Genomic DNA, 17,444 nt, shown 5'->3' with positions numbered 1-17,444 from the left:
TCGGTAATAATAACCCATTGATATAATGTATAATAGCGCAACACTCATATTTTACTGCATTAAAATGTTTATGTATATGTTAATGTATTGTCCTGATTATACTTACATACTTTTACTTGTAGTGAGTTATTCATACAGTGCGGTATTAATGTTTTTTGTTATGGAAAGGATCTGAGCACTCCATCTGTCTCTGCTTATGATGTAAAACTTATCATCTTAAATGGAACTACTGGTGATGACAATTGTTCCATTATTCACAGAGCAATTTTGTCATGCGGTCGTTGAGTAAGTCACCATCTATGTTTTTCATTTTTCAAGTGCTGTCTTCTCTGTTTGAAATCACCTGTTGCATGTTAGCAAGACATTGACTTCCACTCGTTTGATACCTTGAAGGTCAGTTGAGAGCACACTCCATCAGATCAGCTGTTACAGAGGTTGATCCTTAACCAGTTGTCAGTGCTCGGAGGATCACTGCGGATGAAGCACATTAACAGTAAGCCCAACAAGGAAGCAGGCAGTGGTGCAATGAAAATTAAAACTGACACCTTGAGGCTACTGAAGTTTGCTTCCAGGTAATATGACTAAGCTAGTAAAGTCTTTAAGACACAAGTGTTTTGCCACGTGTGACTCAATTAAATGGTTTCGCTCTACTCTGTGCTTGAGCCTGCAGTCAGTTTCCAAATGAAAAAAACATGCATCATGCAGGTTTGGTCAAGTTAATGTGTTCATTTAAATACAGAGGATTATTTTACATATCTAAAAATTCAGCTGTTTGTCATTTAATTCTGTTCTCAGTTTTGAATTGATGGAATAAATGAAAATCAAAGAGAAACCTTGATTGTTCTGATATTGAAAAGAAAAATCTACGAACATTGAACAAGTTAAAATGTCCTCCCAGTAAAACCTTAAACAAATAGCTTGCAATGAAATGTTTCCTACAGAAATAGCAAACAAATTAGGCAACGGCAACATTTTGCCATTTTGGACTTATTAGCTTACATTCAGTATATTTTATATTATATTATTTTTGTTTTTGTAAAATATTTTTCATTTAGTTCTGTTAACTAAATTATGTGAATGTACATTAAAACCTTAAGCAGCAAATAATAGACAGACAAAATCAACATTAGTTTAAATCAATTTTATTGGCTCATTTTAGCCAAAAGATTGGTATTTTCTCTTAAAAAAAACTGTCTTACATCTATTAAACACAACAAGGACAATATAAATTACAAACAGGCAGCACCAGAAATATATATATTGATTCTTTACATCATTTAAATAAGAAAAGGGAACATCTACAATAACAAACTCTCAAGTCACGACAAAACAGACAATGTCAAGACAAATCAGTAACAGTTACATTTCTGAAAAGACTGACCACATTCCTTCATACACTATGTACAAAACCATGTCTCTCATCTTAAAACTAGTCAATATGACTTAGCATCATCAAAATCTCCACAGAAAAATTTAAGTCAGTGAAGTATGTACTTACTTTGATTCAAAACTGCAGGCAGTATATACTGTATATTGTACAAAAGCCTGGAATGATCTTCAGTACCCCATGAACAGCTTTCCAACATCAGTCTTAACACAGTTTCTGCATCGTAATCCTAGTTTACAGTGATTTATAACTTTACATAATGCTTTTGAAGACTGATCTCATGTTCATGTGGAAAATGGTTCTTTGTTTTAATTAAGTCACCATTTGGTCCGCACCATTGGATTTAAAAGGCTCGCTTAATCGGCCTGCATTTCACTCCAACATGAATCCCCTACAAAGTAAGAGCAGTTTCTTAAGTTGTTTTTGAGCTGACAGTGCTGTTTACACGCTACAAACCCACATTCAAACTCAACAACAACCCACATGCACCGTTGACACCACAAGTCTGGTGAGGAGTCTCGACTTGTTGGAAATGCTTTAGGGCTTACAGGACAGCAGACAGGCCTGGACTCGCTCTGTGATGCTCTCCTGACTATAGGGCCCCTGCCTCACACCAACAAAAAGAATCAACTGCAATGGTGAAACAAAACTAAAACAAAAAATGTTCCACTGCATGTTTTTCTGTCTCTTTTTCCAACTGTGGCTTTAGGTGCAGGGAAGGAATCTGCTCGTCTCTCAGACAACAGAGCAGTGGAAACGTGGAACTCATTTAGTGTGAGTTCTGCTTCTATTTTGAGGGCCTTAGCTCTGGTATGAAGTCTTCCTTGCAGGGAGACAACCAGGGAAATGGAAACCTCTGCCTCATCAACCAAGCACCAGCAAAAGAAAGAATAGTCCAAAATGTATTTCTTTCTTCCCCCTTCTTTTTCTTTTGACCTTTTCTCTTTGTCTCGTTCTATTCTTTAGGACTTGTTCTCGATTGCAGCGGGGGCGATCATCATCATGCTGGACTTCATAGGGTAATAGCGGCCTCTCCAGGTCTTCCAGAAGATGCCCTGTTTCCTCTGGTGTCGCTGCTTGGGAGGAGGACTCTGGAAGTATCTACCGTTTAGGTTGGAGCGACCGCAGTTACTGAACCACCAACCACCTGTAAAAGACAAAGAACCATATCAGGTTAGATGCTGCATTTAAACTCAAGTAAAAACTTGGAAAGAGAGGCATTTATCATTGTGATTGTCATTTACAACTCACCAGAAAGGTGCTTGGCGCAGTTGGTGTCATTTTTCTGGTCATTGTCTTGGTCGCGGGTGGAGAAAGGAAGGCTGGAGGTGGCGTCAGTCCCCAGGGAACTCTCCAAGATGCTGAAAGTGCCGACCTCCTGAATCTGGAGCGAATACTTGGTTTCCTCTCCGCCCAGTTGAAAGGGGAAGCGGACGGATGCTAAGTCATCCCCCCAGTCGGAGAGCTTGATGTTGAGGATGTAGCCACCATCTTTGGCAATGGAGTGGATTTTTTCTAGACCCAACCAGAACTCTCCTGGAGAAGAAGACAAAGACAAAGGAAAGGAGAGAAATGGTGAGAAAACTACTGCAGCTGAAACACTGTTTTCAAGCTTATCTGTGATAAGATGGTCTCCTGCCCACTGATATGGTGGTTGTAAATACTGTAATGCTGTTTGAACTAATCTGGTCCTGGCCAGGCCAGCTAGAGCCAGGAGTTAGTGAGAATGAGATCAAAGACAAAAGGGAATTTACCATTCAGGTTGCCAAAGCCTTTCTCATAGGCTTGCCACAGCTGGTCAAAGTCCACTGAGCCGTCTTGGCGCCTTTGGATCACTGTCCATCCACCATCTGGAGAGAAATACAGAAAGGGGTTGATAAGAAAATGTTTTATTGGCCAAAAGAACCGCTTCTGGTCCAGACTGGAGACTTCAAACGATTCTACTCTTTGAAATTAGTGACTTATTGTGTGAGTAGTTGGCAATTGTTGGCCAAACTGCACTGAATTGGAACACAAAACAAGAAGTTTAACTCCACTTACCAGCTGTCATCTCACAAAAGACTTTAAAGGGCTCTGCGTTTACTGGCTGGATGGTGTAGACCCCACTAGTGGTCTCTCCTCTCAGGAATAGCTCGTGGCAGTCTGATGCCGTCTCTAACAATAGGAACAAAGAGGGGAAAAAAAAGACACAATGTTAAAAGGAACAGCTCTGTAAAGTATCACTGCAAGACCCCACAGTGTACAAAGTGTGAACCAACCTGCAAGCCATGCTATTTATATGTGACATATTTAACAGATTTGTGTTTCTTCAGCTTTACTCCCCTGAACTTTGTACTGTTACAGTGTTTGTAAAACTGAGAGTAAATTTGCTGGACCGCTGCCCAATGTTGCAATAGTGTATTAGGTCATTGAATCATCTTTTTTCTTGTACATGTTTCCTAATTTGAGGCTTTTTTAGATTTGATTCTGTCGTATGTGTTTTGTGAAAGAGGTACTTGTGAATCGGAGCTTGTTTACTCTACTCAGCTTTGATAAGTAGGTCAATCACAGTTAGGGAACCTCTCAGCGACAGGTTTCTCTGCGCTGCGAGAGCAGAGTGTTTGCAAATAAGACTATCGCTCCAAGTGAGTTTATCAGCAAGTCTGGAGATATGCGTGTGTACCCGATAGAGCCTTTGACCTAGCCTTAACAAGGAAGAGAGTGAGTGAGAATTTCTTTCTCGGTTATAAATATGACCTTTCTCCCAGTTCCCAAGCAGACGTCTCTCTTTATGGCTGCTTGGCCCTCCAGTCTGCACACTACTAGCCTCTACATTCCTAAGCCCCCTCCCACCCCCTGTCTCTGGCTCCCCATTCCCTCCTTGGCTTGTCACACCTCTCTCACGTGCACAGCAGCCGCTCTGTGATGCAGGAGTGCATGGCTGGTGCATGGCTGGCGCATGCAAAGGGAGTGATCAGAGGATGGTGAGGGGAGGAGGGCTGGGGGCTGTTGCAGAAAAGGGACATCTGAGACGGCAGGAACACAAAGCAGGGGACTCCAGAGCCAATTGAAGCTGTCATGTGGCTAATGAGGCACGAGACTAATAGCACCCCTCCAGTAATCCTTTTTTTTTAACATGGATGACATCATCACATGATGCTATTTAATACATTTACACACACACAAAAAATTACAGTAAAGTGTAATTTTTCATTTTGATTTGATTTGCTGTTTTTTGCTGGTCATTGTTTTAATGTAAGCATGCCAGCTGATCGCAGAAACACAAAACCTAATTTTTGTGTAATGACTTTTCCTCTAGAGGCATGAACTCTGTGTGGCCAGTTGTGGCTGTAGTCTACCTTGGGGTCAGGGGTTCTCCTGAACTTTGGCACACTTCTTATTCATTACAATGGGAGAGAAGAAGGAGGTGGAGGTGGGGAGGGTGTGTTTGTGTGTAAGGATGGGGGAGGAGAGGAGAGGATGACTGAGGTGGAGGGGGAGGATGCGGAGGGGGATGTCTGACTCCCTGACAGATCTAGGGGAAAGGTTGCTCATTCTTGAGGGATGTACAAATGTTTGTTTTACACACAGAGGCTGGATGTCTTAAAGAAAAGGGGGGTGGGGGTCTTCAAAACACTGGAGGATATCTGTACAAAGTTCACAGATAAATTTAGACTGGCTTTTCCCATTTTCCACCTTGTTTTCCCTCATTTTTTTCTTGGCTCAGGCACAAGGACAGTAATCTGAGGAACATTGCATGCTAGATTTCTACAAAGCCTCCCTTTGCCTTTTCCAGGCTTCCCTCCCTTACCCCCCACCCCCACCCCTTGACACCACAGAAATGATCAGTGTGAGAAATCCCATTGAGCTGTGTGACCCTGACTGAACGCTCTCAAAGACCAGCGACCTTTCCCCCAGTTGAAACCTTGCCAGAGAAACTCGTTTCTTTTTCCTCATTCCTCAAATCCTGCTGATGTCAGAGCTCGGAGGTGTTACTGTGATTTGTACTGACTGGCTGAACTCAACTGTTGCCTCAGCCATGTTCACCTTTCACCCAGTTCACATTTGTGGCCATCAGAAGCAGATATACAAGTTCAAATTCACTCTGATTCATTATTATAATCTACTTATTCAATATGTATAAATTTCTGTGTTTATTCCTCTCTTTCTCCCATCATCACCCTCACCCTGCGCTCTGAAGACTAAACATAAGTAAAGTGAGACAAAAATGTGGTGGGCTAAGGAAGCTGGGAGTCTCAGCTCTTCCGCAGTTGGAGTGTATCCAGTCTGGTACAGTCTGGATGAAAGCAGTCATTATGACTGCTGCGCCAGTCACAGTTCAGTTCAGTTGGGAGCAGCAGCTGCGTGGCGTTGCTTCACACTGAGGGCATCATTTACTGCCTCTTACAATGACTGTACACAACAGTATGAGGGCCACTGACAAAAGACTGTCAATGTTAATTCCCCATTTTAGCTTCTCTACTACTATTTATCCCAATAGATGTCTTTTCTCTGGGGTAGTGGAAATAAGGTCTAGACAAACCAAATAAACATATATTTTGTTTTGTTGGCCTAATTGAATGCTTTTAAACAACTTATCCTCACTTACTTTACTTGTGTCATTGTTGTTAATGTTATCCTGTATTAACCGAACAATGTCATTAGGATTTAAAGGCTAAAAGCCACAGAGTCTGTGAAAAAGTCCTCCACAGGCGTCAAGCTGAGCAGAGAAGCGTGTCCCAAATTGATTCCATTCCTTGATTTTAATTGCCAGTGATTTAAGCTTCTTTGTAGCCTTACTAAACAGATGGCCCGCCACATTTGGCGTCAGATTTCTTCTAGTAGACTTAAGACAGTGTCAGGAGGGGGTTTTACTTACCGGCTGGTGAGTCGCGTTGCTCCGGGCTGTCGGTGTCGCTGCTCTGTGGGGAGGGTCTCTGTCGTGACTGCTGGATCTGAAAAAGTTCAGAATCAGTCATGAAAATGTGGCAAAAATAATAGAATACGTCTCAACAATTTTTATGACAGGGAATGCAGAGATGTTGGTTTGCTGGTTGTAATGCTTGCTCACCTGACTTTGCAGAGTCCTGATGCGCACATTCTGCTTGTCAAGCTTCTCCTGTTGGAGTCTGATCCTCTCCATCAGATCATCAATGCGTTTGTTCTGAGCCTCCAGCATCACCTGACAGAAGATTAACACAAAGGTACCATTTTTTAGTATTTTATCAACTTTATTCTACACTCTGCCTGTGTGTGCTCATGGCACAGTAATACCACTGCAAGAAACAGTAGAATTAACATATCGAACAGGGCCACTTGCAGGAGACATAGACATTTCCACCCTTCAATGACAAGCATTTGTCCTTTCCAACTGTCTGTGGTGCGGTTATGTAACTCCCTCACTGATTTTCCATCCCACTATAAAGCCTTTCAGGCTCACACACTGCTTTGTAAAAGCAAAACTACAAAGACAGCACAGCTCTCGTAAGCCCCTTCAACTGTGTGTCACATGGTTGAATCTCTCCACGTTGTAAAATGTGACAGCTGTGGAAAATTATTCACACATTCTTGTAGCTGATGCCTGCAGATCCCTTTGTCTGGCAGCGTTTAGTGTTTCCCTGCACGTACTGCACACTCCGTCCTCCATGCCTTGCAGGCTTGTTAACCAACCTCTCTCCACTCCACTCCACCACACCCACCGCCCACTGCTTGCCCTCTTTGCATTTTCATTTAGTGCCCTTGAGCTCAGAGAAAAGCCCCACCATAAAAGCCAACTATCCATGCATACTGTAGATCCACTAACTTGAAGAGTCCCTTTAACCATCTGTTGCAATTGCAATATTATGGCTTTATGGTAATATTTAGTATAGGAATGCTACTTTGCATAAAGTGGACAGATTCATTTAGCTGATTTTCTTCCCAAACTAATCCAGATAACACAATTCTGATTATTTAAACAAATTAAAACAAATTCTCATCATCAGAACCCATAGACTGAAATGCTTCCATTCTCACCTGGATGTTGCGAACATCGCTCTTGTTCTTGGCACCAGCGTTTGTTTCAGACAGCACCGCGTCTCCCTGCAGCATGCTGTCCACCCTCCTCTCCAGCCGGCTCATCCTCTCACTCATTGTCCTCCTCTCCTGCTGCATTTCCTCTGCCTTTTCCTTCAGCTCGGCTGTGACATTCAGCAGCTGCCCCTCTCTGTCCTCCAGTCCCTGGGCCTGAACCTTCAGGGCTTCCCCCTCTACTCGCAGCCTCTGGCTTTCCTTTCCCAGCTCAGTCACTGTACGATTGAAGACCTTCAACTTGGTGGAAATGTCCCTCATCTGGACTTTGGTTTTGTCAACATGCTCCTTCAGCCCCTGGCCCAGCTGCAGCAGGCCATGGGCAATGACATTCACGTCATCCCATGCTGCATACTGTACACGCTTCTCCTTGGCACCGGCACCGCCGGGTGATCCCCCTTTCCTCTCGAGAGGGAAACCTGTGGCCAGGAGTACCACCAGGCAGAGAGTCAGAGTTGCTAGCGTTGTCTTCATTTCTCCCGTTGTCCTTAAGTGTTGAAATCTTGCTTTGAAATGTGTGTTGCCTTGTTGCAGAAGTGTGCAGTGTCCTGCCCTGTCTTGCTAAGTTGATTATGAGAGCTGAGGCTCCTGGCTGAACAGTCACAGCACCACTGTTATATAGTTTCACAGCCCTCAACTCTAGGCTGTAAGCTGCCTGCCATTGGCCAGCTGAGGAGAGGGAGGGGTGCAGCTACTCTCAGGTTTCTGTCCCTCCTCCATCTCTCTGTTAACTATTCATGTCAGAGGCGGAGGAGGGACATGATATAACAAAAAGATTGGCTTTCATCTCTGCACTGTGGGAGACAGGGAATACATTATCTACTGGAGGAAACTAAACAATTGATATCCCCAGCAGTGAAACAAATCATTTTCTGTGAAGTATTGTTGAATTAACACTAAGTATATCATGTGTAGTATTTGTGAATAAGTGAGGTAATCCCTTCATCATCATAAGGAACATCCTGAAATTGGTTGATAAAGATATCAGAGCCCTGATTATGCTCATAGTCAGTCCAAAACACATCACTGTAGCTCTGCAGAGCCTTGTTTAAAAGGCCATTTTAAAATATCAGCAAACACCTACTTTTAAGCAGCCTTTTACTGAAGTGTGAATTGTGAAAGTGAAAGTGGCAAATGCCACTGTGGGCTGTCAGCAGACCACCCACACTGAAGCCAGTGAAAGATGAAGGCCAGACCTTTATACTCATCACTATCTGAGCGGAGACTCTGAGCCTCTTCTTCCTGTCAGTAGAAACATTTTCCATGTATTCAACGTCCCGCAACCTCACGCCAGATGAAATCTTTGCTCCTCGTCATTCAGGCTACTGATTTTACTATTACTGTGTCTCTTACTCAGCTCTGTTTATACTCCCTGTATCCATTGGGATCACATGCTGTCTTGTCTAGGTTAGTTTAATGTGATTCAGATTTGTATTGAATAGATATATTGCATTTGAATATTAAATCCTAAATAGTTTCCTCACAAGACTGATAAAGAATTCAGGCAGAATTAGGGAACATGAATTGATCTGCGCAACAAAAAGATTCAAGTTGATTTATGTACAGTAGATAATTACATAGCTTTAAAAACAGATACAGATTGTTAAAACAATTTCCCTCTAACTTAATTAGCCTGATTACAATCATTAGCCTTCACAACAATCTTATTAAAAGTGTAAATTGTACTCCACTTAATAAAGCATCCTTGATATTTCATTTGACTGACAGAGATAGATCAGATAATGATTCAAATATGATTCTTAAAAGCCCGTAAAAAACAGCTATTGTAGAGCAAGTATACCAGGCTGTCCTAGATATCTCCTCTTGGACAATGCGAGGAATGAACGAAGTCAGTCACAGACAGGAGAGGAACATGCAAACGATGTGGCCTGAGGTGCTCCTCAGCAAAGATTTGATCTGTGAGGACTGTGAGAATTAGGGGAAAGTTCACAGCACAGAGAATGCCCACATTACGAGCAGAAGGGTTTTTTTTTTTTACAGAGATCACAGGCCATACGTGATCCGGGGCCAGACCACAAAGAAGGAGCCGGTTTAACCCTCTCCTGTCTGCAGCCCAGACTAAGTAGGTGAAAGGTAACTGGGAGACTGCTGACGGTGCTGAGAGGGGAAACACAGTGCAGAGGAATTACAGCCCTCATTTACACGCTGGAATGTAACAAACATTATTAGCATTGTTTTTCCCAAAGCCTTGGCAGAGAGTGGTTTCCACTGAAGCAAGCAAAGACTGCAGTGTTCTGGTTAAAAATAGGCTTTTCTCATTAAATTCCAGGTAGTCTTTTTCATTTCATAGGAGCCCTGAGGTCATTGTAGACAGATTTGCTTTTGTTTTTTCAAACTGACAGACTTGTGTAGCAGCTGCGGTGATGATTCATATTCTTTCAGCTACAGTTCACCATCATTGAATGATAATATTCTTTGATATTTTCTTAAGTATTTTTCACAGGTAAATGAAAGGCCAAGTGGTTGGAGAGTATGTGTGTGGAGCAGGTACAAGGAGGAACATGCTAATAGCTGAACTTTATGACAGTCTGGTATGAGCGTCATGACTGTACATGTGTATGTATGTATACGTATGTGCCTTATTACATTTATTGCATTCTTCTGGGACATTGGAGAACTGTCAGGGATATGAGTGGGGTGCACAGTAAGGGTGTGAAAGATGGACTGCAGGCCTTCATTTTTTTGGCTTTGTGTAATGTCAGACATGGGGAGAATTAATTTTCTTTAAACGAACATGAAAGACCCGTCTGATGTTCAGCTGTGGAAAATTATCGCTGAATGTGCTGGTTCAAATTGTTACAGGCGAAATCCAGTTTTTCTTGATACTGTAATTGCTGGATGACTCATGCATGTTTTGTTCATAACCACAAAGGCAGACTTGCATAATAATTCAACAAGATCCTCAGCATTTAAAATCCTTGTGATTTCATCAGTGGTGAAAGAAGTATTATGATATTTTATTTATGTAAAAGTTGTAATACCAATGTGCAAAAATACTCCTTATCAGTAAGAAGCCTACGTTCAAAATTTACTTAGGTAAAAATACATATGTTATTAAACATGAACTCAAAGTTTCAAAGGTAGGCTACTTATTATGTAGTGTAGTCTAATGCGGATTGCTATTTAATTATTAGCATTTTAATGTTCTCGTCATGAAAGTTTAATTCTTATCAATATACTGTTTGAAAGCAATGAACCTATTTTCATTGTTACCAATCATGAATTTTCCTTCTTTCATGTATAATATATGTTTGTATGTAAAATTATAATCTACAAAATAACATCGTCAGTATAATGATGTCAGTAGAATAAAAAAAATGTTTTTTTTCTTATATTATATATCTTATATTTTTCTTTCAAAATGTAGTGGAGTAAAAGTATGTAACATGAAATGAAAATACTGCAATAATATACAAATATCTCAAAATGTACTTAAGTACAGTATTTGAGTAAAAATGCATTCAGTAACTTTCCACCACTGGATCTCATCCAGAGCACACTGAACCAGTTCAAGCAAGAACCAACAGACTAATCATCAGGTTGCAAGTAGGAATATATTTACTTTAGAGAAGACTAAACAAATGAATTAAATAAACATTAATGTGCGAGGTTTGAAGGAATCTGTCTCCTCTGTATCCTCTCTCCTCTCATTTGTACTCGCAAAGCCGTACAGTCCCGTGTCACTGGATCATCACCGGATCCACGATTCGCCACAGCTGCTTATTCAATTTCCCAAAATGGCCGCTCCCATCGCTAGCCGGCATGGTGACCTTTTACCCAGATTCCGAACACAGAACATCTGTAAATCCCAGTGCGGCCCCCAGACTTAGTCATGTACAAGAGGATGGAAAGAGGGCGGAAGAAAAAAAAACAGGTGCTGGAGCCTGTTAGAGCAGTAAACCTCTGGTTCCCATGGATAGACACTGATCTGTGATCTTTTCCATTTGGGACTATTTTATTAGAGGTTTTGTATGTATTGATTTTCCACATGTGTCTGTCAGAAGTATATATCTGAATTCATTTAATTGAAGTAAAAAATCTAGAATAAAGATGTTAGACCAGTTTTTAAAAGGAAAACTGAAAACGGAGGAAAAGAAACTATAGATTTTCATCTTGCATGCTCCTGTTCAGACCTATGAGATCTCAGCATATGAATATCCAAGCAAGACTCCATCATCAAAATAAGGCACTCAATTTCACACACATACTGGTTGTCTTCAGATGTGTACCTACCTACATCACATCTCTTGGAGTCAGATAGGGTAACGGATCATCACCTGTCCTATTTCCCTCTTTTCTTATATGATGAGATATTCATGAGTAGCAGACCAAAACCACTGCGTGGCCACTGCGGTGCAGGGGTTAGTGAATGGAGCTTATGATTGTCTTGTGATTGAGTAGAAACGTCAGTCAGGACGGTCTGGAGAAGTAAATACGGGTGAACAGCAGGGAGTTGTCTGCCCTAATTAAACACAAGAGGATGGATGCTGCTCTGTAGGCACACCGTAATCATAACTGATGAAGCAATGATATTTTTATAGTTTTGGTTGGGGTGTGGTCAGGAATGTACAGTATGCTAGATTTTCACTTGAACAGAATGAACAGCACGGGTGTTACTAGTAACAGTGACTGTGCTGAGACCCTGAAACTGGTATAACTAAATGGAATACAGCTATTTAATGTTGTTAGTTACACGTGTGCTTCTGCCAATATAAAAATGCCACCATTAATCAGTTTCAAATTTTCTAATATTTCCATATTTCACCTCATATTCGGAAACAAATGACCTCAGAAAACATGATTTTCATCTCAGCAATTCACAGAGACATTTACGATTACATTACAACATTTTTTCAGCCATCAAGCAAATAAATCAGTGAGGACAGACAAACCTGCTGACAGATACACACATCCTCATTCACACACACTGGGGCCCCACCAGACGTGCAGAAGAAAACGTTTGCCTTGAACCAATTTTCCAGAACAGCCAGATGAAACACACTACCGCCCCCAAGTGGTGCAAATCGAGAGCATAACGTTCCTCTTTGTTCAGACTTGACCCCTGCTCATTTATTCATTCATTACCCTTTGGTGACTGTTGTACTATTGTTGTCCCAGGAGCTGCGTACTGAATGTGACATGGCACAGACGCAAATGAAAACCGGCGGGTGTGACTCGTTTCACCTCTGGTTTGGTTCGTCAGAAACAGGCCCAGGCAGGGGGGGAGCAGGCTGAGAGGATGTAAGAGATTTCCTGTGTTGAGTCCTGCTCTCTTTGGACAAGGTTGGTCCATCATTTTGCATCAGCATGTATCAAGAGACTCTGTCAGTTCCCAAATATTTGACTTTTCTGAGGCTTTAAATAGCTGCATTTTGTTTGTTTTTTTTAACATCCTGCAAAGTTGGAATAGTTCTTATTAGAAGTATGTAGCAGTTACTTCTTTTCTAGAAAAGAAGAGAACAGTCAAAAACTTTGTGACATAAGACAAGTTATGTAAGTCAAAAGAATGCATAACTGTTGTCCGTGTGCTCCAGTGCCCTGTTTGTGCAGCTGACCAAAGACTTTAATGAACACATACACACATTTCATTCATACATGTACTCTATCTGTCTTTCATGCTTAGATGCACACACATACACATACACATACACATACACACTGCTGTCTCCTTTTACATTCCTCAGGCTACATCTCAGCTTACACATGCACAGACATGTGCTACATGATACAAATGAATGTGTTTTTGTTACTGCTTCTGCTTGGCTGGGTCAGTATTTGTTTGCGATGAGATACTTTTACTTCTAAGACTGGTTTTTACCTCAACAGACGCTTCATGCTTTTCCCTCAGTTCTTTCACTGCTCATGGACTAAATGAGTGACCCAGATGGCAGGAAGCATTAAAGTACAGAATGTACGCATATCCCAGTTTGGATAATGTAAATACATATAGACTGTGGTTGACCTCAGCAGCTGTGTACGCTGTCAGTTCTTTCTCTCTGCACTGATTTACAGTATTCTTGGGTTAGGCTCTTACTCTGTCACCAAACAAATAAGAGCTATCCTTGTAAGACTGCAAACAGTATTAGACTTGATCCTTGGGCTAACTGCAGTGGCTACATTTAGGAAAGACAACACTTACAAAAACATCCTCTTGAGTGAGTACCGGGACATTTAGTGTCAGGGCAGATTGGTGAAAAATAGCAAGGACACTTTGAGTCATTTCTGCCTTCCAGCCCTGATCTGTCTTCACTTCCAGGCAGGAAGCCCCACAGTTACACAACTGGCGTAAAACAAAGCCCAAGCTTCACTTACTGAGTCTGTTTCTCATGCAAGACACCATGTGGGCCGATGACAGAACAGACTGCACTGAAGAACTACAGCTGATGCTTAAAGTGATTGTGCCAAATCTTGGGAAAGTTTGGGACACATAGTGGGAATCTGCTTTCATGCAAAGAGTTAGATGAGGAGACTGATACCACTCTCACATCTGTCCGGGCAGGACATGGTTGGGTTAGCTTAGTTTAGCATAAACAGTGGAAACATGGAAACAGTTAGCCATCCAGTTTTACACTTCTGCACAGATTAAACACACAAAACATAACATGCTAACTTTTTTTTTGTTTTTACCTTTGCACTGAACCAGGTCAGCTGTTTCTCCCCCTTTCTTGTCTTTATGAATAAGTGGATTTCTCAAAATGTCAAACTTGATTAATCTATTGAAAAGATCAATAATATCCATCTGTCTTTTAAATATGAAGCTACAGCTCGCATAAACAATATTAACAGGGAAAGAGCTAGCTTGGCTCTGCCTAAAGGACAGAAATAACCCACCTACCAGCATCTCTGAAGCTCACTAACATGTTATGACCCATTTGTTTAATCTGTGCAAAAAATGATGTTTAAAAACGGCAGACTTTCTTTTTACAGTCACTATGTTGAGATAAACTATGAAGCTGGCGGAAACTTCATAGTTAATGCACACATGTGAGAGTGGGATCAGTTGTCTCATCCAACCTTTGGCAAAGTGAATAAACATATTTTTCAAATGTCAAAATATTGTTATAATATATATAATATATACAGTATATTTATATATGTTATATTATAATATAACATTGTACTAATGAATACATACAAGGAAATGATGCATTATTTGTGACTTAACAAAAGCATGTGTATATGTATATGGCCTGGATCCTGCAGTGTTTACACAGAAAAAAAATCCCACTGGAGACCAAAACAACTTACCAAGGTCAAGGATGAATTCCATGCTAAATGCAGTTGCTATATATAACACACATTTACATTGTCTGGGAATTCTGCTCCAATTGCACCCGCAGCTGTGGGTGCTAAATGAGCTCTCCAGAACCCATGCTTTACATTTAATGGACCCAAACCCTCAGACGTGATAAGCAGTGGCTGTTTAGTCTCCCCAGAGTTTCAGAGGACGCAGCTTTGTCCCCAAAAATCGGCCCCATGGCGGTGTGTGCCCCAGTTATCAAGCCTGATTCCCATGAACTAATTGGCCTCCTGTAAAACATTCAAGCACGTATACCATGTTTACCAAAGAGGAAGGAGCACTTGAGGCTGCTGGGTGTAGGTTACTGATCACAATGATACTAATTCATTGCCCCATTAATTTTAATCAACAAGAGTGGAGGTGGAAGCAGGTCAGATGGAGGGGACACTCGAACTGAAGAGGGATCTAACTATGAATGAGGCTTGTTCTGGGAAAGATGCGGGTATTGGCAGGAAGCCTCTTACTGTCAAGTGCAAAGCAGCCGGTGGTCTGGAAAGGGAAAAGGAAAGAAGGCTTGAATTACAAAGTGTTCTTCCAGAACAGAAGGGGTTCTGACCTGTAACTGCACCACAGCAGCTGTGCACTCTGTAGCACTGACACTTCTGCAGAAATCATACATTTTTTTTTGATCAAGGTATTTTTATTCAGTTTTACAAATAATGGTTTACAATTTAGCATAGGTCCAACAGAACACACAGGAGAAGAGAAGAAAAAAAAAAAAAAACACCCCCCACAAATACCAGACTTACAGAGTTCACAGTTTAAAATACATACGTTTCAAGAATACAGAATTTAAATAGCAGACAAAAAAAAAAAAAAAAAAAAAAAAAAGAAAAAGGGAGAATAAGAAATATAATAACAATAATGACGACAGAGGACAACAGTAGAGGTTTACAGTATTATATTGTCTGCCTCCATATCTTCAACAGATATTAAGAAAGGCTGCCAAATGTTATAGAATTTTCTAGTGGACCCCCTGATAGTGTATCTGATCTTCTCCAACTTGATATGGTACATGATTTCCCTAACCCAATGACTGTATGTTGGAGGTGCTGGATCTTTCCATTTCAATAATATCAGTCTCCTAGCTAGCAGAGAGCAGAAGGCCACCATTATTCTTTCCCACTTCTCAAGATGGGAGTCTATCTGGGTTACACCAAAAAGCGCAACGAATGGAGATGGTACAAGCCTTTTCGCAAAGATCTTAGAGAAGGTCTTAAAGATGGACTGCCAGAAAGTGCAAAGCTTTGGACATGTCCAGAACATGTGTAAGAGAGTAGCTGGATCGCGCCCACATCTATCACAAGTGGGGTCTATATCAGCATTGATCTTAGAGAGTCTAACTTTAGACCAGTGCAGTCGATGTACAATTTTAAACTGAATGACAGCATGTCTAAGACAAATGGAAGACGAAAAAATTCCCTGTATTATTTTGTGCCAGGTGTCGTCTGTGATTTGCTCATTTAAATCTGTCTCCCATTTATTTTTGAGGAGTTCCAAAGGCATCAAGTTATGAGAACACAGTATTTCGTATATTGTGCTAATAGTTCGTTTTCTGGCTAGTTTATGATCAAAAATTGAATCCAGCAGACCAGTTGGAGGACGTAAGGGAGAACATTTAAAGTTTGAGAATACAAAATTCCGAAGCTGCAGGTATCGATAAAAATGTGATTTGGGAATGTGATATTTTTGTACCAACTGTTCAAAGGAGGCAAAGCTGCTATCAATATACAGATCATACAGTGATACCATACCTCTTCTGGACCACATATCAAAGACCCCATCTATTAATGATGGAACAAACATATGATTCATTGCAATTGGTGCAGCCTGAGATAGATCTGTAAGTGCAAAGGATCTTTTAAATTGGTTCCAGATCTTGATTGAGTGCAAAACAACCGGGTTAGAGGTAAAGTTAGAAATGGGTTGTATATATGGCAACTTAGAGCACAGTAAGGCTTTTAAAGAAGTGGAGTTTACAGATGCCCCCTCCAGACTTAGCCATTCATTGTCAGTGTTATTATTATCGTTACCCATCCAATATAACAATACTCGAATATTAACCGCCCAATAGTAATACAAGAAATTAGGGAGTGCCATCCCTCCCATTGAGCGAGGTCTCTGAAGTACACTTCTTTTTATCCGGGGCGGTTTTTTGTTCCAAATGAAACTTGATATTTGATTGTTTAATTTGGTAAAAAAGGACTTGGTTAAAAAGACGGGAAGGCATTGAAATATATATAAAAACTTGGGTAGTATATTCATTTTTACTGTATTAATTCTTCCACCCAGAGAGAAAGGGAGGGGATCCCATCGTTCGATATCCTGATTTCAGTTTGATAACAGGGGCTGATAGTTAGCAGCATAAAGATCTTTATGTTTATCTGTAATCCATATACCGAGGTATTTCAATTTTTTGGGGCTAATTTTAAAGGGGAGTGAAATTAAGGATGTCTCATTATTACTAGTGCCAACAGGCATCAGCTCACTTTTTTGAACATTGACCCTGTAGCCGGATAGTTTGCCGAATTCTGTTAATAAGACCATTAGTTTAGGAAGACTTGAAAGGGGTTGTGATATATATAGCAGCATGTCATCCGCATAAAGCGAGACTTTGTGCTCCTCCCCTGCTCGTTGAATTCCTCTGATATCAGTGTTTTGCCTCAGAGCTAGAGCTAGTGGCTCCAT

The 17,444-nt window shown here is 41.0% G+C and overlaps 1 protein-coding gene across 1 annotated transcript; it reads right to left on the bottom strand.

Annotated features, from left to right (window-relative positions):
* Positions 1–1,254: 1,254 nt before the first annotated feature.
* angptl4 (angiopoietin like 4) lies at positions 1,255–8,031 on the bottom strand. The gene is made up of 7 exons (XM_022755118.1): positions 7,382–8,031; positions 6,438–6,548; positions 6,246–6,321; positions 3,428–3,541; positions 3,142–3,237; positions 2,639–2,923; positions 1,255–2,534 (listed from the first exon to the last, which is right to left on the bottom strand). Exons 1-7 carry the CDS (start codon positions 7,907–7,909, stop codon positions 2,350–2,352), a joined length of 1,395 nt encoding a protein of 464 aa, XP_022610839.1. The 5' UTR covers positions 7,910–8,031; the 3' UTR covers positions 1,255–2,349.
* Between the last annotated feature and the right edge of the window lie 9,413 nt (positions 8,032–17,444).

The sequence above is a fragment of the Seriola dumerili genome, unplaced genomic scaffold (genome assembly GCF_002260705.1).
Source record: "Seriola dumerili isolate Sdu_G_001 unplaced genomic scaffold, Sdu_1.0 BDQW01000226.1, whole genome shotgun sequence".
NCBI classification, from domain to species: Eukaryota; Metazoa; Chordata; class Actinopteri; order Carangiformes; family Carangidae; genus Seriola; species Seriola dumerili.
This window is presented reverse-complemented; position numbering and strand designations above follow the sequence as displayed.

Excerpts from the sequence above, each read along its gene's own strand:
- angptl4 (XM_022755118.1), bottom strand. The coding sequence starts at position 7,909 with ATGAAGACAACGCTAGCAACTCTGACTCTCTGCCTGGTGGTACTCCTG. Across the intron at positions 6,322-6,437 it reads TCAGGACTCTGCAAAGTCAG|ATCCAGCAGTCACGACAGAG; the intron begins GTGAGCAAGCAT and ends GAACTTTTTCAG. Across the intron at positions 3,238-3,427 it reads CTTTTGTGAGATGACAGCTG|ATGGTGGATGGACAGTGATC; the intron begins GTAAGTGGAGTT and ends ATTTCTCTCCAG.